At 52.1% G+C, this 23,902-nt stretch overlaps 1 protein-coding gene across 4 annotated transcripts in view; it reads right to left on the reverse strand.

Annotated features, from left to right (window-relative positions):
• Positions 1-23,902, reverse strand: part of LOC122375207 (eukaryotic elongation factor 2 kinase-like) — a 41,791-nt gene that overhangs the window by 2,722 nt on the left and 15,167 nt on the right. The window contains exons 1-11 of one of the 4 annotated variants that reach the window (XM_043354464.1): positions 12,970-13,021; positions 10,708-10,737; positions 9,053-9,225; positions 7,415-7,589; positions 6,834-7,009; positions 6,347-6,426; positions 4,851-5,005; positions 4,482-4,622; positions 2,498-2,635; positions 1,325-1,444; positions 221-379 (exon numbers count right to left, since the gene is read on the reverse strand). In XM_043354464.1, the coding sequence (XP_043210399.1) occupies positions 221-379; positions 1,325-1,444; positions 2,498-2,635; positions 4,482-4,622; positions 4,851-5,005; positions 6,347-6,426; positions 6,834-7,009; positions 7,415-7,589; positions 9,053-9,225; positions 10,708-10,737; positions 12,970-12,972 (1,350 nt within the window). In that variant the 5' untranslated portion in view covers positions 12,973-13,021. Of the gene's footprint in view, positions 1-220; positions 380-1,324; positions 1,445-2,497; positions 2,636-4,481; positions 4,623-4,850; positions 5,006-6,346; positions 6,427-6,833; positions 7,010-7,414; positions 7,590-9,052; positions 9,226-10,707; positions 10,738-12,969; positions 13,074-23,902 lie in introns of those variants that run through there. The other 3 variants (XM_043354461.1, XM_043354465.1, XM_043354462.1) reach the window with 3 other exon arrangements.

A 23,902-nucleotide genomic window follows, 5' to 3' on the forward strand; every position in this document is an offset into this window, starting at 1 on the left:
AATAAGCGCAATTGACAAATCAGACCAGTCACGGCCAACCACGCTGTGCTTTATTCCCTATATACCTGAGCGCCCACCTTTCCTTCGGCGTCACAGGGCCCTGGTCCGCCCCTGCGCCCGCGCCATAACAGTCCACCCACCCTAACCTGTACGTCTGGGGGCAGGTCCCCTGCGTCCGTACCCGTACGGTCCGTCCCGCCCCGTTCGTCCCGTCCCGTACCTGTACGTCCGAGAGCAGGTCGTGCGGCCGTCCCAGGCAGATGTCGGCCAGGGTGATGATGGCCTCGCGGACGCCGCAGTCGACCGCCCGCTCCAGGTGGAACATGCCCGCAGAGCGATCGTACGCCGCCGTCTTGTCCTCGCCCAGGAAACGACCCACCTGAGGGGGGAGTAGAGGGGGAAGGGGGTCAGAGCGGTCGTACGCCGCCGTCTTGTCCTCGCCCAGGAAACGGCCCACCTGAGGGGGGAGTAGAGGGGGGGGGGGGTCAGAGCGGTCGTACGCCGCCGTCTTGTCTTCGCCCAGGAAACGGCCCACCTGAGGGGGGAGTAGAGGGGGGGGGGGGGGTCAGAGCGGTCGTACGCCGCCGTCTTGTCTTCACCCAGGAAACGGCCCACCTGTCCGCCAGGAGAGGGGGAGGGGTCAGAGCGGCCAACAGATGGGGATTTTAAGGTGACGGAGAAAGGAGAAAACCGTAATATAGGCAAAGAAAATGTGAAGATAACAGAGGCTAAGAAAATGTGGTGAAAAAAGAGGAAGAGAGGAGAGTTGGAAAGAGTTGGATAAATAGAAAGGGATGGAGACAGGTAGCAAAGAGCCAAGGGGCCAACCTAACGATATACACTCTATATCGTTGAGAGCTGCTGCGAGGAGCATGATAACTGTAGGAAGTATCATTAGAATATATGACCTTCTCCTCGGAAAATGACCAAATGAATGAAAATGATTATTTATTGATGAATTGATAGATCGATAGATCGATGATAGATTTATATCAATTCATCAATAAATAATCATTTTAATTCATTTGGTCATTTTCCGAGGAGAAGGTCATATATTCTAATGATACTTCCTACGATATACACTCTATATTAACGCATATGGTATATGGTAATACAGCTGGGTTTGATAACCAAATAGCATACAAAACACCAATGGTGACGCTGCCACCACGCCAGAGGATTCCCAATAATTGGGTGACCAAGGTCTATGGACCAAGGTAAATAAATACATACATTGACTCTCCGCCCAGTCTGTCTACTGCCCCCGAGCCAGACAGGGCGACCAGTAACACACGTGGCCGCTGTGGCCGGGCCGTCCTCTCACCTCGTGATACTTGGCCAGGTCGAAGTGGATCTGTCCCAGGATGGAGGGCGCCTCCGCCGTGGAGATGCGGCACACCTCGGCCTCGATGTTGGACGGACGCTGCTTGTTGCTGATCACCTCCTGGCGATACAGGCAGAAGAACACAGTGCTAAACAGACTAGTCGGTGCTCAGTTTTTTTTTTTATCTGTTCGAACCGAATGTGACAGGCACTGGCAATGGTTTCGAACAGGAATGTAGCACAATTAAAAGCATACGATAAAGCTTCCTTACCGAGGCCCGGTGCCTGACCCTCCCATCCCCACCGGCGAACCGATGACGGCTGTGCCCTACCTCCCCCGGCGGACCTGTACGGTGTACCGTCTGTACCCCTCCCCTGTACCTGGAAGAGGGCCCTCTCGGCCTCCCTGCTGCCGGCGCCCGTACACTGTAGTGTACCCTGTACGGTGTACCGTCTGTACCCTCCCCTGTACCTGGAAGAGGGCCCTCTCGGCCTCCCTGCTGCCGGCGCCCTGGCTCAGCAGCGGGTGGCTGCGGCCGCTCGGGTGCAGCGAGGGCACCGTGCGCGCCGGCCGCTCCGGCCGCGAGGGCGACGAACAGAAGCCGTCCCCGCTGCTGCCGGGACTGGAGCCGGCGGCCGGCCGGGGGCAGGACCACTCAGGACAGGAGCAGGACTGCGGCGGAGGGGGATATGGGAGGTCATATTGGGGAATCGGAGGGGACGGGGACGGGGGAGAGGTTACACAGGATCACTGCGGGCAGGAACAGGACTGCGGAGGAGGACAGGGGAAAGCCAGAATGAGGAAGGACCGGGAAAAAAACGGGCGGGCAGGTGAGGGGTCAGATGAAAAGGATAAAGTATCAGATTCAGATGATACTGGTGGACAGGTTGGATCAGAAGGCACGAAACGAGTTAGGAACAGCTGGGGGTGTAAAGACACGTAGATTAGAACTGATAGCGCGGATCGAGGGCCACATAAATTACAGGTGACATGGCATATGAGCGAAACTGATGGGTCAACTGACTGCGTAATCAAGAGGTGGCAGCTCCAAACCAGGCATGATCGGCGCTGGGGGCTGATCAGACTCCGTTAGGCCGTCCTACAGCGCCATCTAACGGGCAGTCCTCACCTGGAACCGCAGACAGTCGCTGGCCAAGGGCCTGTCGCTCTCACCTGGAACCGTAGACAGTCGTTGGCGTCTGTGGAGCCCGTCGAGCTCTCGCTGATGAAGCGGGTCCGCTTGGCGATGAAGGCCGAGTCACGCGCGGAGTCGGACAGCTCGTTATAAAACTGCGGCGGAGACGAGGCCTCCTGGGAACGAGGAGTCAAGAGTCAGAGTCAGAGTCAGTCGCGCGCAGTCAGACAGCTCGTTATAGAACTGCGGCGGAGACGAGGCCTCCTGGGGACAGGGAGAGTCAGAGTCAATGGCGCGCAGTCGGACAGCTCGTTACAGAACTGTGGCGGAGACGAGGCCTCCTGGGGACAGGCGAGTCAGAGTCAATGGCGCGCAGTGGGACAGCTCGTTATAAAACTGCGGCGGAGACGACGCCTCCTGGGAACAGGGGGAGTCGGAGTCAGAGTCAGAGTCAGTCGCGCGCAGTCAGACAGCTCGTTATAGAACTGCGGCGGAGACGAGGCCTCCTGGGGACAGGGAGAGTCAGAGTCAATGGCGCGCAGTCGGACAGCTCGTTACAGAACTGTGGCGGAGACGAGGCCTCCTGGGGACAGGCGAGTCAGAGTCAATGGCGCGCAGTGGGACAGCTCGTTATAAAACTGCGGCGGAGACGAGGCCTCCTGGGGACAGGGAGAGTCAGAGTCAATGGCGCGCAGTCGGACAGCTCGTTAACTGCGACGGGGACGACGCCGGGGACAGGCGAATGGGGGCGGTCACCGCGCGGTGGAACAGGATACTGCTCAGTGCTCACTGCTCAGGTCACGGCAGCACAGTCTGGGAGACGCCGGGGTCACGGCACAGTCGAGCGGGGCGCCGAGAGCCGATGGGAGGCAGCGTCCACCTACATTTATGGACAGCTCTGACGATACCATGGGAGGACAGCGATTTCAAATGGAATCGGATGGGAGGAGAGCTATTTCAGCACTACCAAAGTGGTTGATTTTTTTCCTATTTCAAATGAATAGTTCGTTGAGCAAGCATTACTCAATGGTTGGAGCAGACTATCATCCTAGCACAAAATGACGCTTATTAATAATCGTGCCAGTCAACGGGAACACATGGCAGCTGGTATTCTCAACCCCCCAAAAAGCGCCAGCAAACATTTTAAGTCAACCCAACTCTGTCATCCACTCGCCATCATTACCCTCCTGTCCCCCCCCCCCCCCAACACACCGCAGAATCGGCAGACTCACCAGTGGACTGGCGAGTGGTGACCCCTAACCTCCCCCTCCGGTGGAGACCTCCCTCCCAGACCAGTGCCTCACCAGCGGACCAGTGGTGATGCTCCCCTCCCTCCGGACTCACCAGCGGACTGGTGACCTCGTCCCTCCCTCCCCCTATTTTGACCTCCCTCTGACTCACCAGCGGACTCACCAGCGGACTGGTGACCTCGTCGCCGCTCCAGTGGTGATCCTCCCTCCAGTGTAGAGTCCTTCCCCTCCTCCCTCCCCTCCCTCCCTCCAGTGGTGACCCCTGCCTCCCAGACCAGTGACGGACTCACCAGCGGACTGGTGACCTCGTCGCCGCTCCAGTGGAGACCCCTCCCTCCCAGTCCAGTGCCTCACCAGCGGACTGGTGACCTCGTCGCCGCTCCAGTGGAGACCCCCCTCCCTCCCTCCAGTGGTGACCCCTGCCCCCCCAGTCCAGTGCCTCACCAGCGGACTGGTGACCTCGTCGCCGCTCCAGTGGAGACCCCCCTCCCTCCCTCCAGTGGTGACCCCTGCCCCCCAGTCCAGTGCCTCACCAGCGGACTGGTGACCTCGTCGCTCCCTCCCCCTATTTTGACCTCCCTCCCCTCCCTCCGACTCACCAGCGGACTGGTGACCTCGTCGCCGCTCCAGTGGTGACCCCCCCCCCCCCACCCTCCCCAGTCCAGTGCCTCACCAGCGGACTGGTGACCTCGTGCCCACTCCAATGGTGACCCTCCCTCCCTCCCTCTATCCAGTGGAGACCCCACTCTCCCAGTCCAGTCGGCAGACTCACCAGCGGACTGGTGACCTCGTCGCCGCTCCAGTGGCCCGAACTGGACGAGCGGCGCCGCATGTACTCGTGCAGGTCGAACTCGTGCTCCCGCGGCGAGGCGCACACCTCCTCCAGACCGCGAGACAGCGTCTTACTGCGTTGCTGGGGAGAAGATAGAGGTGTAACGGACGTTAAATGGAGATGCAGCTTATCAGCTGAGATGAAGACAAACGAATATAATGAAAATACTCGTAAATCTGTCTACCTGTCTGTGACTCTCTGTATCTCTCTTCCTCTCTCACCTGCAGATTGATCTGTGTGGAGAGCTCCCGCCTCTCTGTCTGTCTGTCTGTCTGTCTGTCTGTCTGTCTGTCTGTCTGCTCCCCTCACCTGCAGTTTGATCTGTGTGGAGAGCTCCTTGCTCTCGGTGGGCGCCAGGTCGAAGGCCGTCAGGTTCAGTGAGTGGCAGATGGTGTTACAGACGTGAGAGTGGAAGAACAGCGCCATACCGCGCGTGCCCAGGTTGCCGTCTCCGTAACTCTCTCCTGTACAGATGGGCAGAGGGCGAGGGGTTATCGGGAGCTAGAGGGAAACGCTCAAACACTTCACCAGCAAGACACCATACAATGTTACAAAACGATTGGATTCCCTGATACGCATCATGAGGGGTAGGCGAATAGCGGACGTGAGCATGTTAACCTTCGAATAATCCTGCGACGAATAAATCCTAACGACGAATAATCCTGTAATCTAGGACTCCTAAGCCTTTCCTGCACTTCAATACACATCAACATACACTGAAGTTAGCAATTCAAAATGTTACAAATAGAGATGTCAATCGGATACCAACTTTTTGGTATACCGATACCAAACCGATACCAACTCGGTATTTGGTATTTCAATCCTAATGTGTTTGGTATTTTGTTGGTATCATGAACCCTCGCTAATGTTTAAGAGGTTAAGAAATCGGTAAAAAGTTGGTATTTTCCTCATGTTCCCAAGTTGGTTTGGTTTCGGTATTTCTCCACGGTTTTGGTTGGTATTTGGTTTGGTATCGGTATTCCGATTTTCCGTAATTGACATCACTAGTACAAAGCCCTTTCGCTGAATCAACAACCAATGACGAACTCTCTCCTTTTTCTCAGTCAACTACTATGAACGTCAAACCCCTTGAGACCCCACTTTTTTGCGATAATTTTTAAATGCGTCAACTTTCGTTGACAATATTCTGGCTATGTATGTTTCAGAACCTGCCGAAACTTTTATTACTAAGGTATTTTGACGCCAAACGATTATGGAAGGTACTTCTCATTCACTCGTAATGCTAAGGTCAATTCAGGCCCGGGCAGAGGCTTGCGCTCGGCCACACTCGAGCCCCGCCACCAGCGCCATCTGCTCTAAATGCCATCTACCAGCGCCCGCTACCGCTACCAGCTACCGCCCACCATCAAGCCTGAATGGAGCGAGAGACGCGAGTGACCGGTCGCCGGGCAAGGAGCGCAGGAGGGGTAGGGCGGAGCTTAGCGCTGACGTCATTGCGTGGCTCCGCCCCATGAGCGCGTAGCCTCTACCCAAACAGCAGATTCGTTCCGTGAAATTTAACATTACGAGTGAATGAGAAGTACCTTTCATAATCGTTTGGCGTCAAAATACCTTAGTAATAAAAGTTTCGGCAGGTTCTAAAACACACATTGCCAGAATATTGTCAACAAGAGTTGACGCATTTAAAAATTATCGCAAAAAAGTGGGGTCTCAAGGGGTTTGACGTCCATAGTAGAACCCCCTCAGCCCCCCCCCCACCCCATCCTCACCGTCTCTGCGGTGTGAATTTTCGGATCCGTGTAGAGGTCCCCCCCCCCCCCATCGGGTGTACCCTTAGTGCTCACCGTCGGCGGTGTGGATCTGCGGGTCCGTGTAGAGGTCGCCTACCCCCTGGATGTCGACCACCACCAGCTCGTGACCCGACCTGGCGGCGCAGGTCACACGTCAGAGACAGGTAAGACCACAGGTCAGGTGACAAGTCAGGGGTCATGTCACAGACCAAATGGCAGGTCACAGAGCAGGTCACACAGTGTCAGATAGACCGCTCGGGAGCAAGGACACAAACGTTAGGTCAAGTTAGACCAGCGGAACAGCCATCTTTTACCACCAAGCAAAATGACACAATGACAAATGAGTGTGCCTGCGTGCGCCTTCCAAAATCCTCTCCCAACTGCCGTGACAGATAGACCCGGTATGTTATAGCGGCTCACCACTCCCTCACTGGTTGCTCCCCACCCTCCCGTCCCAGCTCACCGCTCCGTCACTGGTCCCTCCCCAGCTGCTAGTACGGGACAGACTCTGCGCCCACCGCCATCCGGTCCCGGCGCTCACCGCTCGAAGGTGAAGTGGCTGAAGGCCTGCGGTGTCAGTCGCAGGTTCTCGTCGCGCACAAAGCCCGAGTTGGAGTTGTACTTGACGTAGCTGCCGTCGATGAAGTGTTCGAAGTGGTAGAGTGGCTTGTCGGGACGCTCCGTCATCTCCACTACACACATCTGCATTATGTCCACCTGTAGGGGAGCAGCGTATGAGTGACACGGAGGGCGACAGAGCGCAGAAACATTCATAATTCACACCACAGTGGCGTGATGATATCAACCTGCGGAGGGACAGAGGGTGCACGGATAAGAAATAGAGTGGGTTTAAACTACCACTGGACTTTTTCTTTTTTAAAGCTGCACTTTAGTGACAGAATGATGCCCTCACTTTATCATAGGTAGTGTCGTATTTATTACATATCATGAAAAACCGCTCACCACAGCATTCCCATTCGACTAGCACTTAACAGCCATTTGATGCGTGGCTCTGCAAGAACCCTTCGACCCTAATAATGAGCACTCTCCCGTCGCCAATAGGCGTCAGTTACACCTTTTGGGCGGGTTGTGCCGGTTTTACTCCCCCCTCCCCCCCCGTACCTTTTTGGGCGGGTTGTGCCGGTTGTACTCCTCGCTCCACAGCTTGGCCTCCATCTGCAGCTTGACGTCGTCGAAGTAAGTGCGCCGGTCCACCGGCACCATGTATGCCTTGGCCACGTAGTTGTTACTCTCGCGGTGCCACGACGAGTGGTGGCAAAAGTTGCTCAGCTTCTTCCTGTCGGAGCAGAGTGAGACGTGGTTAGACGGGCGGAAAGGCAGGGTAAGGAGGTGACAGCGACTGCGCGGTAACGCCGATTAAAAAGGAAACATTTGTGTTCACTCAAACCCTTTTATTTTACAGAAGCTTATCAGTTCTCTCGCTAGTCAAACATGCCCAACCAAAGTCGGATTCCCTTTCAATACAGACCCACAAACAAACAGCGACAGCCCGGTACAGCCGTGGAAGAGGGGTGACGCACATGACGGGGTGTTATCAAATGCTGTCCAAGAACAACAGACGGAAGGGTTGGCGGCGTCCCACGGTAGGTGTAGCCTCGGACGGCCGACCCAGTGGCCGCCGGCCGCCGGGGACCGGGTCAGACACCCCGGTAACAGGGGCAGGGTTGGCGGCGGCCGGGGGTAGGTCTGTCTAGCCCCGGCCGGCCGACCCAGTGGGCGCCTGTCGCTGGGGACCCCGTCCAGACACCCCGTTAACAGTTAGCAGCGACCGGCGCAGGACGCCAACTTACTGTACACATGCGGATTGTGGAACCGTCGCGAGATTTATAAGCTAACCACTGATCCCGTCCCTGGCATTCACTCCGTGCTGGACAAGATCATATTCTCTAAGCCGGACCGCTACACGGGTGTTATCGTCTGCATCTAACCACCAAAACAGCCGAAAAAACGGCGTGGAGCCTCAGAAAAAGGCAGGCTGACTGATGACTGCTGAAAGCCAACCCTTAGAGTCTGACGACTGAATAATTCAGCTCGGCCTCTGAGACTGAGCCCCGGCATGACAATTTTATTCTAAGCCATTTTATAGCTCACGCCGTTGCTGTAGTAGCTGTAGTGTCGATGGCGAGTAGCGACCCGGGCCCAGGAGCATTCCCAAAAGAATAGAGAATCGGCGACATGAGGCCGAGCTGGAACTGCGCCTAAACTGAAGTCACCCAATACAGCTCTGTTAGTTAGCTAAGTGATGCCCATCTGGGCATCTACCAGACACATATAGACATTTGTATTGTAACTACGCACAATCGGTGCCTGGAATAGTAAGTCGGCGGCAGACACCCTTCCAGCGACTTTCCCAGACAGATATTATCCGCCGTCAGAGATTATACACGACGGCGCAGATCACCAACTACCTGAGACTGCGGACAGACAGCCGGCGTTTTCCTATTACCCTCAGACAGCTCGCCCTCCGCTCCCGCACTCCGCTCCCGTCGTAACGCTTACACCCTGCCTGTCGTGACTTACGTGACTCTGGCCTGTCCGACCCTGTGAGCCCGGCTAACCTTCAGTCAACCCTCCCCATCCCGAACGGGGCGTGAGTGGAAACTCACGGGGCGTCAGTGGGGCAGTACTGTCCCAGTCCATTCCTCGCCCCGCCCCGGCCTATTCCTCGCCCCGTGCCGTCCCATTCCGCTCCATTCCGCCGCCCCGTCCCGTTCCGTGCGGCCGCCCAGCGCTACTCACGCTCGGAAGCAGCGGCGCATGGCTCCGGCGTTGAAGTGTTCGGGCTCCATTTTGATGGAGACCTCGTCGGTGACCCAGGTGCCCGTGAGCGCCTTGTAGCGGTAGCGCGTGGCCTTCTCCGTCTTCAGGCCCTCGACGTCAAAGTTCTCCCACGAGTCGCCCAGACTGTTGGCCTGACGGAGGTGAGAGAAAGGCGGTTAGATGCGAGATGTTAGACGGTGGCTGGGCTCGGTCGGAGACAGTTGAAAGGGAGTACTACGGTTAAGGCGGCTGTGGAACTCGGTTGATATGTGAAAAATCTCGCTCACAAAAAGGTGTCAGGGAAGTCCATAGCGTTGAGGAATTCTTCCGAAAGGGGCAATGGATAAATGGGGGAGAATGGCTGCTGTCACTTTGTCACGGTTACAGTCGGAGAACTGTCTCTATTTTCGGTTTAGGGTGATTGTGTGGTTGGTCTTTGCACAGCGATAATGTGTCGCTCATATCACTCAGATGATCAACAAGCAGCATGCCAGGCGTTATCAGTTAATCGCCATCATTCAATACAGTCTTCGATTTAAAATTAATCCCACTCCAGTTGTGAGACAAAGGAAGGTGGCGGGGAGCGTTGTGGGAGAGCCCAGGTTAAAAACTGGGCACTCAACAGTCAACAGTAGGTACCCCGTGACGGGCGATACGATGCTATCAAACCGGACTGCAACAAGAGGCGACAAACAACGATAAAAAACAAGTTATGACAGGAGTCTGGACCTAACCAGACACTTTTAAACATATCAGGGATGCATCGCATGCTTCATGTGCTAACTCTTGGTGAAATTACTTGACCTTTCAATTGTTAGCGAATTGGTGGGCGGCTGGGAGCAAAATATGTCAACAACAAACTAGTGCGAGTGCCCGGCATTCCAAGTAAAACCAGCTATAGGCATCTTTACGAGATACTCAGACAAAAGTTTCAAGAGGTTTTCTTTCGCTAATGCCACACCAGAAAACAACAACTAATTCGTTATATAAGTATAACTAGCTACACAATGTGTTATAAACAAATCACAAACATTGTTACGCCAAATTGGAATCGTGAGTGACACTGCAATAAAAACACTAACACATCTACATTGTGTTATGTGTCAGTTGGTCAGGCCGACCAATGAGACCACCAAACAGCCCACGCAGTGACGCAGTATCCAAAAAGTCTACCGATTCGTCTCAGTGCCGAGGTCCGCTCTAAAACCGAAATGCGCGCGGCAACTGCGTAAGGGAGTGTGTGAGGGGCGTAGTTACGGGGTCTAAAACGCGTTAGGTGGTGCAGAAAAAGGCCACGGGGGGAGGAGGAGGCTACCGCCAGACTAAAACCCAGTCGCCAGTGACTAAAAACTCGACAAACGGCAATCCTGCAAACGCAAACAACTCTGCAGCCGGCGGACGGCACGCCGACACAGGGGCACGACAGACCAAACTCTCAAACGCAGGGGCTCACCCGAGCGGGGACACCAGCTCACCAGCTCGGGCGGGCAGACCACGGGGCAAAAACTGCTCACCTGGACGCAAAGCGCGCCGGTAGACAAACTGCGAACTAGCTAATATGAGGCACACACGGGCAGGATAAACAACACGGGCAAACGCACACCACACGCAGGCTACAGCTCCGGGACCGGTACCTTTGAGTCGCCCCTCAGCATGGCCAGGACCTGTCAGACGGGCAAACACGGACTCAGCACGGGATTCGAACCACGGACCTTTGGCGCGGCCACCGCCGAAAGGCTGTCCCGACACATGGAGAGAAGTTGTTTTCAATAACCTAGAAATAGGCCACAAACACCACAGTCTCAGCGCCGACATCTTTAACATAAGCATTTTGGACAAACATGCAGTGACACCAAGACAAACACCCAGCCTTAATTAGCGAACAGGCTCGACTAAGCCGAGGAGGAAAACTGGCGCAACGCAATTCGTGCGGCTCGTGGCCGAGTCGAAAACAATATTGTACTATAAAATGGTCAATTTTCGATTACAGCCAACAGGTCACTGACCATAAGTGCACCAGCAGAATGGAAGAAACCCAGGCCTTGAGCGACTCTTTCCCTATTGGAAAACGATTTACCTACAGCTTGTGCGCAATTCCAGCAGGGAGCCTAACAAGACACCCAGGTTGGCAGGGAGTATTTTCATCGACCGTACCCGCCTGCCCAATTCTATCAGCATGTTCATTGTTCATCGACGTTGCACCAAGCCAGATACCGAAGTCCGCATTATAGTCTTTAAAAAAACGATATCATTCAAAGCACGGCGCACGGCCCGACAGACCACCAAAAGCAGCCGAGTGTAAAAACACGCTGAGCTATAAATACCTACCCGGTCTGCCTCAGGGCGGCGCGCCGGGCCCGCTGTTGCATCAGACAAGGTCAACAAGAGCCCTGTGCCGATTCCGACCCTCCCCCCTCCCCCATCCCCCCCCCCCGGCGGGCGGTCGCCAAAACCCGACGGTGACGCACGGACTACGCAGTGAATGATGGATTCCTACTTTTGCGTGATAAATCACACAACTTGCTGGAGGCACAGGCGTAGCTGATATAGATGACGAATATACGGTTATTCAAACGATGCCTAAATAGGCACCTGGTAGCATGCTCATGCACGCAGAGGCGTACGAGATTGGAGAGCCACTCGCACGCTACTTTGAACATGTCCCGTCAAGATAACCCCGGATTCCTTCACGAGCCACCTTAGTTGCGGCCTGCGGGAATAAGAATCAAACGGCTAGATAGGAGCAGCGATACGCTATCTCGCCCTATCAATCAAACTGCGTAGGTTCTCTATCGAGACAAGTCCCGTCTAAAACCGACGGTCCCCGTCGGTACCCTAAGTACCCAGTACCCCCCCCCCTCTCCCAATCAGCTGAGCCCGGGTCACGTCGGGCTCTGATTGGCCGGCGGCGCTGTGACGCAGCACGGGTCGCGGGGAACACACCGCCCCCCACTGACCGGCCGGACGGCTGTACCGGCCGGCCTCAGCCCATACTCAGCACTGCATCCACCCCCTGTCTTCACCCGCCGCGGCTCGCGCTCATCCACAGAGCTGCGGTCTCGCTATCTGCAGCGGCCGTCCTCCCCTCCCTGCAGTCGAGCCCGGGTACTAATGCGGCCACCCGATGCCCCGTGTCGGTTGGAAGCCGCGCGCCCGAGACCCCAGTGCCGGGTGTCGTGTTAGTAGTCGGGCGCCCGGCCGGCCGCCCTGGTAACAGACTGGGCTGCAGCCCGCCTGTTTATACCACACACAGCTGATGGGCGGTTCCCACATGGACCGGTAGATGTCGGGCCGGACGGTAACGGACGAAAACGTACAACATCGGGAGACATCGGGAGGAAGCGGAGGCGCAGTCAGCTGATTATGTCCGATCTCTGACGGTGGATATGGGAACCGGTGGTTTGCGGCGTTTCCACGGGCCGGTTTGTGTTCGATCCCGGTGACGATACCGCCCCGTCAGCTCGTGGGGCAAAAGTTGAACACTGTTGAACTTTTTGTCCGTTTTCGTACGTTGACAGTTCAGAAGAAAGGCGATCTGAGCGCGCGGATATACATTTTCCCTACATCAACATAGTGAGACCAGGTTGTTGCACCTTTGTTTCATTTGTGGGAAGAATTGCATATTCATTATTATGTATGATTATGCATCTGAATGCAACTATGCAGATATTGAGGCTGCTATCTGTTCCAACCATGGGTGAAAGGGTTTCTTTTCCTTTGAAAGTGAAAGGAAAGAAAAGGGTTGAAAGGAAAGTGAAAAATGAAATAATAAATAAAAAACAATAATACAATGTAACAGCTGAGATGATGAAAATTCGCACTTTCTTGTCGTAAATTCGCTGCTTGCCTTTCCCTACCTACCACAGGCACGTGTCAACCACCCTGTCTTTACTTACCATTTATAATATAGATTGTGACACTCTTGATAACACTGTTCAACCCACGCAGTGCACACTGCACAACCCCAAACCCGCGTGCCCACGCTCTCTCTCTCTCGCTCTACCCGCGGTCAAGCCCGCGAATCTCCCTCCCCTCTTTTCCCGCCGGCGACGCTGGCCCCGCGCGTACCGTCTCCGACACCGCAATCTGCCGACCGCAGACTGCCGCGCGTACGGTCTCCGTCACGGATTGCGGTGTCAGAGACGGTACGCGCGGGGCCAGCGTCGCCGGCGGGAGAGAGGGGAGAGCGAGAGACGCTTACGATGTTTCCCCATATCTCACGGCATATTTACGTCTGGACAACGAGTTGCGTTGGAGAGGCCGGAAATAGTGGCGATTTCAGGACCGCAAGAATGGACCGTCATTGGAATGATTCTTTTTTAAACCGTGCACTGTTTTCGGCCGGAATTTAATAGTTACTACAAAATATTTTGTAATTACGTTTCCACCAAGAATGAATGCCATCAGGGCTAAATTTTTAATACTATTGCATTTTGTCAAGAAGCATATAGTGCTGTTATATTGCAGTTTTAGCGCGTTTGTTACAAAATATGAAGCGAATAAGCGTCAGTGTAATTCATCAACATTGCCAGAAGTTAACTTGAGGCTTGAGGGAAAGCTATGCTAATTGCTCTTGTTTAATGTTTATCCACTAAAATTTATTAAATATTTTGATTTTTGTATTACAAAAGGAGAGGGAACTATTTCATTTGTGCCTTCATGTCAGAATTGAAGGTGGATCATTAAATTTTCAACGCAGTTTACAAACAAGCATTTGGTCTTTCTCGTTTATAAGCAGTGGCTAAGAAAAGGTTGATCAATCCTGAAGTTCAGTCATCGTACCTCAACTTAGCAGCAAGATCCCCCAAGGACAGAGGATATATTGTATACATGTCCTGTAAATCAAAACAAACAAGCATTTGGTCTTTCTCGTATATAAGCAGTGGCTAAGAAAAGGTTGATCAATCCTGAAGTTCAGTCATCATACCTCAACTTGGCAGCAAGATCCCCCAAGGACAGAGGATATATTGTAAACCTGTCCTGTTAATCAAAACATTTTTGTGCCTTCAAAGGCTTAAGTTATCTGTGGTGTGTTCGGAGTTAGGCTATATGGCCGTTTTTGTTGTATGTTTATGTGGAGATTGAATATAACTGTGACCCTGTGCTTGTTTGTATACTTACGGTCAAACAGGGAACAGCACATTCACATAACATACTCACCTAGCACCTAACTCATAGCTGTACCCTGCAGGATCTGTACTTGTTCATGTCTCGAGCATTAAAGGGACTATCCCACCTTCTAAAATGTTGTTAAAACCAGTTAAATTGTGCCCGACTTTATAGATTGGATGACCAGGAACACGGTTCTGGCATTTATTTTTCATTAAACATCTTAGGCTTCCCATATTCCAAACACAAACTTTCAAATATGTGACGTCACAGCCCAAAATTACCTCCTTCCCCAGGCCACATAACTGTCATAAAGCTGATTCTTTTTACTCTGTAGGCACCACAACAAAGTTCAGACCAAGTTTTAAGCGATTTTTCAACGAACAAACCCATTTAAATCAGAATGACTAAACGAGGTGACGTCACACTAACGGTCGCTCCATGTTGAAGATAGGGCCTTGTACAAGGCCCATTTTCAAATGAAGGGAACGAATTTCTTCAACACCAAGAGGCCACGGGGGTTGCAACCTAGATAGATAGTGGTTTCTGAACCTCGCCGCAAACTTGGCTATCTCAACTCAAACCCCATGTTAAAGGTGGGATAGTCCCTTTAACAAAGCACTAAAGTAGCTTAGTAATCATTTCCCACATTTTCTGAGCATCTAACATGACGTACAGCAGTGCAGCGCAGCTTCAGAGAAGAAACACTTTAAATGCACAGACTCACACCAGCCACCCAATGAGCCAGTTCTCAGTTGACTGTTTCCCTGGACACAGCTTGGCAATGTGAGCTAACTTTTGGCAAGTTGAAGGTTAGCAGGTAAGATTGAGTTAGGGTGAGTACCTACCTATAACTGGGTGCTACTGCCATGCAGGTCTTGGGTAGGCTGCAAATATGTGTGATGATTGAGGTTAGGTCAGCTGTCAGGTTAGTCAGGTTCAGGTATGCTCATTGCTCAGGTCACATTTTTATGGACATTTGGCAAATTAAAAAACTAACAATCTGATCTAAGCTAGCCCGACTAAACATACACAACTACTGACTATAGGAACTGAGCACCTACCTACTTGTGCCTACATCTCATACCATGTCAAAGTAGAGTTCCTTGGTGGAAGATTACCCTCAGTACTTTTTATCCCAGCCCTGTGAAGAAAACTAATACTTCTAAGCTCTGAGTCACTGCTGGCCATCCACAGGAAGAAACGCTGAGACTGAGAGCTTTGCCATTGTATATTGGACCAATAATGACTATCACGAATGACTATGAACACATAATATGATCACATCGTTGCATGGATTGTCACATTTACAATTTTACTACAATCCTTTTTTCAAGGAATACAGTGATGATGATTAACATCAAAATCAACATAAAGTGGATTTAGTGATCCAAGCTGTCTCCTCCAGTAGCAATGGAATGATCGCATGTTTCATTTGCCAGACACTGAGTATCTGATGGACATTACAATCTGCATAGCATCTAAGCATAGTAAAACTGCCCAAGTCCATTCATTCTAGATTTTACTTAATAGTTAGCACTAATTTATCTTGCTGTTGTAAGTTATCATTCAATATTCATACCAATACATCAATATGTGCTCGTCAGTCAACATTTTCTGGCATGATCCTGCTCAGCATGCTCTTCAGTATTGCTCCAAGGTCTGCAAAATTTTAGCTTGTTTTTGGACAATAAGCTCTTTTAATTTTACTTTTTCTTGCTGATATATGAGCCCGATCAACTTGCGTTTATCAACCAAAATTTCATAACTTGTTCAACTTGATATTGATATCACTCAGTAGTCAGGACCTCTGTCAGCCTCCTGGATACTTCAGATTGTTTTCAGTCAACATGCTTCTTAAATATGATATAAGTCAATCTTAAGGGATTCAAAACATCCAACAAAACGACGTACAAGAGCAAGAAAACCACCAGATAAACTAAAAAATGGCCTTGGAACAGAGCCAAGTGGTGCTCCATTTGTTTGTTTACAATGATTGTAGTGCTGATGTATTTTTAGGACTCTGAACGTCGGCTTATAAAAAAATGAAACGTTTTTACAAAAGTTGTAAGGCAAGTAATATTTATCTGAAAGAACTAAAATATTCAAAAGCCAAACACTATGAAATACATGAATCGGAACGAAAAAGTAACCCAAAAATCCAGCCTAATCACCGGCTCCTAAAACTGCAACACAATCAGCACTTTTCCCCGCAACTCGTTGTCCAGACGTAAATATGCTATCTCACGATGTCTCCCTGTGTTACCATATTCGCATCGGTGCTACCAACTCTAGGCTGTGTTCAACTTTTGGGCAGATTACGCCAAACCAACGATTTCTTCCGTTTTCTCACCGTCCCATCTCTACCGGTGTATGTGGGAACCGCGCATGAGGCCAACGGGCGCAGACAGCTGGAGCCTGGAGGCCAAACATATTTGTGCAGCCGACAGTGGCATCGCTGAAGACGCTTACATAGTTTATATATTGGAACCTTAAGTCTGATAGCTGAATGAGGAAAGAGAAATGGCTTCTCGACATAGCGCAAGCCACAGCCACCATAAGGCGATAACATACCAGCGTTTCCAGTGGCGTCCGACTTACCATCGCGTAAATAATGAAATAGAACATCAACCCGAACCGCTTCGTAGTAGGCGAGTTAAATCAAACAATTGAAAGCGTAATGAACCACATCATGGCCCGACCTCGGAAGTCATTCTGAGCAGTGAGCATGACACCAACAGGTCATCGCACGTGGTGTCAGGCCGCCTGTGCAATGATTAAAGGGCCGCCAGTCGAGTGACCAGCACATGGGAAAAAAACTCAGCGGAAGGCGGCCCTGCGTCCGGGGGTGATAATGCAGCCTAGACCCGCGGTCAGACGTGTTTGTGTCGGAGACCTGCCAAGGCCAACCAGGATAAGATCCACTCAGCTCCACAGAGATAGCAAACGACACACCATGATCCCGACGAAAATAAACAGCACCCAGACGCAGCTCACTGGTCTGTCTGCAACCAAAGACAACAACAGATACCCACCAGACCTGCGATACCTCCTTGTGAACGTTTGGAAGCCTGAAAATAGCTCACCGATGGCGCCAGAATCACGTCGATTGATCCGCCAAAACGCAATCATTCTGCAGTTTCGCGCTATCCCCGTCTGTCAGCTTCCCGTCTGCTATAATCACGTGCCAGTGCCACCCCTGACCTACATCGCGCCGCGGGCCGCCGCCCAGCATGCTGTTTACGCTGGCGTGTGGACGCGACCGCCGCCAACTCGCATTGTTGGCAGGGCACCCGGGGGTCGGACGGGGTCGAAACACCCTGTCGGCGCTGGGACTGGCGCTGGCCTCAGCACAACACCGGTACCAGCCTCAGCGCCAGCAGCGGCACCGCCATTAACACCTGCACCAGCACAGGTGTCCGGAGCAGTGCCAGCGCCAAAGCGGCCGCCCGCGCCGCCGCGGAGAAAGTAGATGACAAAGGTGGCGGAGGCGGCGCCGAAAACGTCGTCAACTTCATCCAGATATAAACAGCTTGTAGTATGACTGAATGAAGAGGACATTCTCAGCCTGACATGGTTCGGCCATCCGTCTGTCTCACGGTTGGAGCCAGGTTCTGCCCTCCGTCCGTTTCACCCTTTCTGGCCAGAACGTTTCAGCCCTCCTACTTTTCAGATGACCTTTCGGCTGTCTGAATATTATTTGGCTCTGACATTTCAACTCAAACCCTCCTGCACCTGTCTCTCCACCCGTCTCCCGACTTCCCATCTTCTCTAGCTCTTCCTTTACTTGAAGCTCGACGGCTGCCGTTGGCTGCTATGCTCGATTCGGTCTCGATTCGACTCCATTAGTTCAGCTCGATACGTGGCCAGACGGCTGGTGGCACGCCGCCCCACTGCAGTGCGCAGTTGTCCAACCCGCCCCGCCCCGTCCCAGGCGCGACACAATAAGGAAGGTAAGATATGGACCGTATGGCACGGCACGCAAGGCATGACAGGGCAGGGGCAGGGGTCAAACGGTACTTATTCATGGTACGGTATGATTCAGGAAAAATGCATAACAATACGGCAAAATGTGATACAGAGTACGGTACGGAACTGCAAACCTGAGAGGCTATAACACAAAACGACGCAATAAGGTGCGACATTGTGCACAGCACACGGTACAGCACACGTTATGTATGAATGGTACGGTTCGCCCAGGAGCGGTCCATGGCAGTTGGCACTGCATGTTCGGTGCCCCATCGCACCCCTGTCATCCTCCAGAGTCCCGATGATGATTAATTGGGGTTTTTGGGCGCCCGGCTCCAGAGCCCCGACAGTCGACACCCGCCCCGTCAGCCATTCGTCCCCACTCCCCGCGCACCCGCAGACCGGCGCGGTGGTCACTGGTCGCCCCTGACCACCGCTCCCGTGCAGGGGCGAACTACCGGGAACTCCGCAACACGCCCCCGCAGCGGCGGAGGGCGACTGGTTATCGTCAGAACGCTGCAAGCAACACTGACGGCTGTGCTGACGACCGCACGAGTTGGGAAAGCGAACTCGAGTCGGTCTGTGTCTGCACTGTACGGCGCAGCGCCAGCTCTGTCGCTGCTGCTGCACGTGAACGGACGACGCGGGGAGCCGGAGGGTCGCATATCACCCAAACCGTACCCTCCCAGGAGCAGTCACTCTTCCTTGGCGTTCGGCCGCAAATATGCGGCGCCTACTCAGACCCCATCGATCGGCCCCACGCACACGCACACACGCACGGTGCGCATACTACGCAGTTGGGCCGCCGCGCCGGCAGTCGCGCACAACGCCTGGAGCAGAGGTCACCCCCGGCCGGCCGGCTGGCAAACACCCCGCGGCTGTGGCGCGTGACGTCACCGGTCACGTGCAAAGGTCAGCTGTGTCGGCGGACTGCTCGTACAGCACGGCGTCCCTCCCAGCAGCTTTGGATGGCCCGTGCCGTCACAGAAAGGCTTCCCTGCACATGATGTGATTCCCAGAGGATTGCCATGCCATATTCAGAATATGCAAGGTCACCCGAAAAGCGAGCCTAGGAAGAGAGGTACGGAAACCCTCGTCCCAGTTGCTGTCAAATAATCCCAGATCTAAAGGTCAGCTGCGCAGTCCGCAGATGTCCGTTCCAATTCGGCGGTAAATCAGTGGGGTTTCGCTGAATACTGCGATCTCAGTCAATCTAATTTCGCTCCTTTGAACATTCCGGAAAGGTCAGCACTGCCCGGGATCAAGGCCCGTCAGCTCCGTACGGGATCAGGGCCCGTCAGGCGTCAGCTCCGTACCGGAGCAGGGCCCGTCAGCTCCGTACGGGATCATGGCCCCTCAGCTCCACCAGTCGGCCGGAGCGAATCGCTGCGAGTGGCCAGGTAGCCCTCCTCCCCTTCAGTCTTCAACTCCTACCCACAGCGTTTTGCCCACAATGATGGTTGAAAGCCGTAAATTAGACAAACCAAAACGGGACTACCATATATCAGCCAAGACAGTACTCAGCCGGAAAGGAAACGAAAAAGAGAATCCAGGATCGGCAAATATTAGCGTTTTCACGACGGGGTGTCTGGCGAATGCACCTAATCTGACCAAATCTACGTCAAATCTCTTTTACAACAAATTTGCTCATATCATGAATTATTTCAGTGTTTTAATTGATCGTAAATAATGTCTGATAATAAAAAAAATCAGGTCTATAAGCATTTATGCAACCCTAATTGACAACTTTTGCGAAACAAAATGAACATGATTTGACCAAAACTGCACCAAATCTGCGTCTTATCTGTGTTACAGTGTATCCGCGAAATCCGTGAGTTCGCAAAGTCACTGGTTGATCCTAGGGACTCCGCGGAGTCACGTAAACTCTCGTGAATCCGCGAAATCACTGCCGTGGCTCCGCGGATTTACTAGAGTTTTCAGTGCGTCCGTGAAGTCACTGAAGAGTCGCGGGGATCTGCGAACTTCCTAGTTAATCCGCGGACTAGCGATTCTTTTTCAGTGAATCCGCGAAATGCCGATTCTTTTCAGCCATAACGAGTTTTCAGTTATACGAGTTAAAATGATTGCAGCGGATTTCAGCTGTCACTATTAGCTAACACTATTCGAGTTGGGTGCGTCTGTCGTCCCGACACGGTGAACACATTATACACGGTATACCTTCGGTCGGATGACCCCCCATAGTTTGTCGCAAATTTCTCGTGAAACAAGCAGCTGATCGCGACGAAACTTTCCGTATCCTCGAGCTCATCAATTTTACACCTAACCTAAAAATTCCATGACCCCTAACCCAGCTGACTTTTTGACCCGTGACCTATTTCTCTAGACCATGTTTGGCCAGAATCGCGATTCGGCGTATGCCAGCTCAGAGTATCCGCGCGGTTCCAGTCTTTTTGTGGTTTTATACGTTCAAACATGTTGTAATGGTGCTGGTGCAATGCAGTATATGGCGGATGACAAGGTCACGTTAAAGTCAGGTCAAGGTCAATGACCTTTGATGACCTTGGTTCACTTTTTTAGTTTTACTTGTCTCTAGAGTAGTTTTTGGAGCTGATTTCGAATTGAACACTGAACAGCCATTTGAACATTTACAAAGTATTTGTGGTGCCTTCGTGACATCTTACGAAGCTATCAGTGGTAGGCAACACCTAACTTTGAATAGCAGGCAGGGCGCCTATTGGTTGACCTGACCTAACCTAACCCGACCTGGCATGCATTGCATTAAGCTATCGTCTGTGATCAAAACTAACATGAAACTCGTGATTAACACCCCGAAATAACACCCTCACTGTACGAAGTTCTAAAGAGGTTCAACACCCTCACCGTACGAAGTTCTAAAGAGGTCCCGATTTTCCAAACTTCTTGGGTCATTGACCTGACTTAGAAAGTTAAATAATGATCTTGGACTTTGAAATTGGATATATTCGGCTTTCTCTCGTCATAGGCAACACACTTGATTTTTCGGCGAAGCTCTAGCCTGATCAGGGGCCAAACAGCTGGGCCAGGGGTCCAATTGACCCCCTATACTATGTTGATTATGTGCATTAACATAGAGGTAGCATGCTCTCACCAGAACACACCAGTCAACATCTGTACACAATCTGGCTACAATTCTAGCTTTGGTGACTCAAGGTAGTCAAGGTTGATCGTATGAGGAGGTCATAATGAGGAGGTCAAGAAATTGACCTGACCTTGGGTCATCGATATCGAAATTCCGAGGTAAGCAAATTGTAGCTACCAATGACCTAATTATATCCTGCAACTGTCAAAGGACTCCGTCATCTACTGTAGCTCTGACACGGTGACAAAGTTGAAATAGTGATTTGAGGTCAGGTTTATTCGAAGTGACCTGGTGACTTGACCTTGAAAGGTAGGAGGTTCAAATTTGCTCACAATGTGTAATATTGATGCGGGAATAGTCATGCAAAATTTAGCGATGCTACGCGCCGCGGCTTTTTCCTTATTTACGAAAAATGTTCAGGGGCGGATATAATATACGCCCCCTCCGGTCAGCGCGCGGGTTAACTACCATTCGCAATTGTGAGCTTGAGGTCCAATCAGGTAGTTACTTAACCCTCGCCCGCACATGGGGGGGGGGGGGTGGTTGCCACCCCCCCCCCCCCCCCCAGGTAGTCTTTCTGCTCTGCACTCAACATTTTTAGAGCTAGAAGGCTGATTTTTGGTATAGCTGCTCCTCTATTCTTTCTTGATGTCCACTGAAAATTTCAAGTTTCTGTGGTTTTTGGTTTCGGAGATATGACCTTGTTTTTCAGGTCATCCAAATGGCCAATTCTCAACATCTTGCGTTGCCTTTGGGTCTTGTGAGCTTTTGACACCTTGATTTCGGCCCTTTTTACCAGTCTTACCTCCCACCTATCATGGAACATGTTGTTCGACGATGCACAGATGTCAAGGTCAAGGTCAAGGTCAATCTAGGTCATCTAAGATCATTGCGTTTTAGGCAAGCGGAATTTACTTTTTGTGAAGTTTTTTGACTGCATTTTTGGTAAAAGCTTCTCAGATCATGATTTCATGTAATATGGACACAAACGATCGGTGCACACATCAGTATACACACAGACACACACAGACATACAAACACATATAATTGACCTTGACCTAACTTGACCTGAAATGACCTCAGCAGCAAAAACCTGGTCGGGTAGTGTGACAAAGAGGTTCTAGCTGGCTTGGCACCAGAAAACGGCATCGTCATCGGTATATGATAAGCAGCGCACTTGATATCCAACGGTGACCCAAAACAGCAATATTTTTTAGTTTGACCTGACCTGGAAGGTCAATGACTGACCTGAGAAGGTAAAACTGGGTATCATTGGATTCGTCTCTTCCCAAAGAATCTTTTTGGTCTTTACCGCTAAGCTCTATCTCCAACAGGAACGAAATGGCGCGGGGGGGTGGTGGCAACCCCCCCCCCCCATGTGCGTTCTAGGATGGGAAAATGGCATGTGCGGGCGAGGGTTAACTATTTACAGCAAATACCCACGTTTGAAGTGGAAGTGTGCGACGCACAAGTTTTTTTATAATCTAAGAAAATATTATTGAGGAGAAAATATAAAATTATAAAGCTAGCAGGGTACCTACGTAGCAATGTAACATAAAACTTACCAAATGTCCCGAAGTTTTTATTCCGATAGACTGATATTGCCATGCTGGCCAACAGGGGCGCACCCAGGATTTTCCAGGGGAGGGTGTCCGGGCTCAAAGGGGCACCCTCCTCCGTATTCCGCTTGACAGGGGGCCTTTTCTCTATCGAGGGGGCCTCCAAATGGCCTACTTTTTGACGGCCTCTATGTTTGGTGACGTTCTTAGCGTTATTAGTAAAGTTTAACCCTCGCCCTGGCAGGGGGGTCGATGCGACCCCCCCCCCCCCCCTAAGGTTTTTCAAATATAGCGTAAGATCGGCGGCGCGCAGCGCCGCTGAATTTGGCAAAGCGGCGGCCAACGCACAACAGTACCACCATATCGGCAAAATGATTCCAAATGTCTTTGCTTCTACGAATAATCGGCATAAGAACTAAATAACGTTTTTTGGACATTCTCTGAAGAAAGGAGTCGGTATTCCGCGGATTCACTGAAAAAGAATCGCTATTCCGCGGATTACCTAGGAAGTTCGCAGATCCCCGCGACTCTTCAGCGACTTCACGGACGCACTGGAAACTCTAGTGAATCCGCGGAGCCACGGCAGTGATTCCGCGGATTCACGAGAGTTTATGTGAGTTCGCGGAGTCCCTAGGGATTTCGCGGATTAACTAGTAACTTCGCAAACTCACGGATTTCGCGGACGCACTGTAACATCTGCACCAAATGAATGTGTACCAGATGGCCATCGTGAAGACGGGTAATAGCACCAAAAGCCTCCGACAATTTCTGGCACAAATAATGCGGACGACCACAGATGTCTGGGCGCTCAGGTCAGCGGCCCACACCCTTTCATTTCTTCCAGTGCCGAACGGGAAAGCTACGCGAACCTTCCGTGACGTCACGTCTCCTCCCATCACTCTCTCCCTGTGACCCTCTGTCTGTCCCCAATCCCAGACACCATGTCCAGGTAGACTGCGCCGGCTGCGGTCAGACAACTGCGCAGTTGTTGCGCCGATTGCGTTCACCCTCCCCCCCCCCTCCCACCGGCCGGTCAGAAGTGGGGGAGGGGGGGGGGGGGTCGGCGGCCGGAAATCCGCCACGGTCAGGTGGCCAGGGCAGAGGGAGGGAGTG

The sequence above is a fragment of the Amphibalanus amphitrite genome, unplaced genomic scaffold (genome assembly GCF_019059575.1).
Source record: "Amphibalanus amphitrite isolate SeventyFive unplaced genomic scaffold, NRLGWU_Aamphi_draft 001795F_arrow, whole genome shotgun sequence".
NCBI classification, from domain to species: domain Eukaryota; kingdom Metazoa; phylum Arthropoda; class Thecostraca; order Balanomorpha; family Balanidae; genus Amphibalanus; species Amphibalanus amphitrite.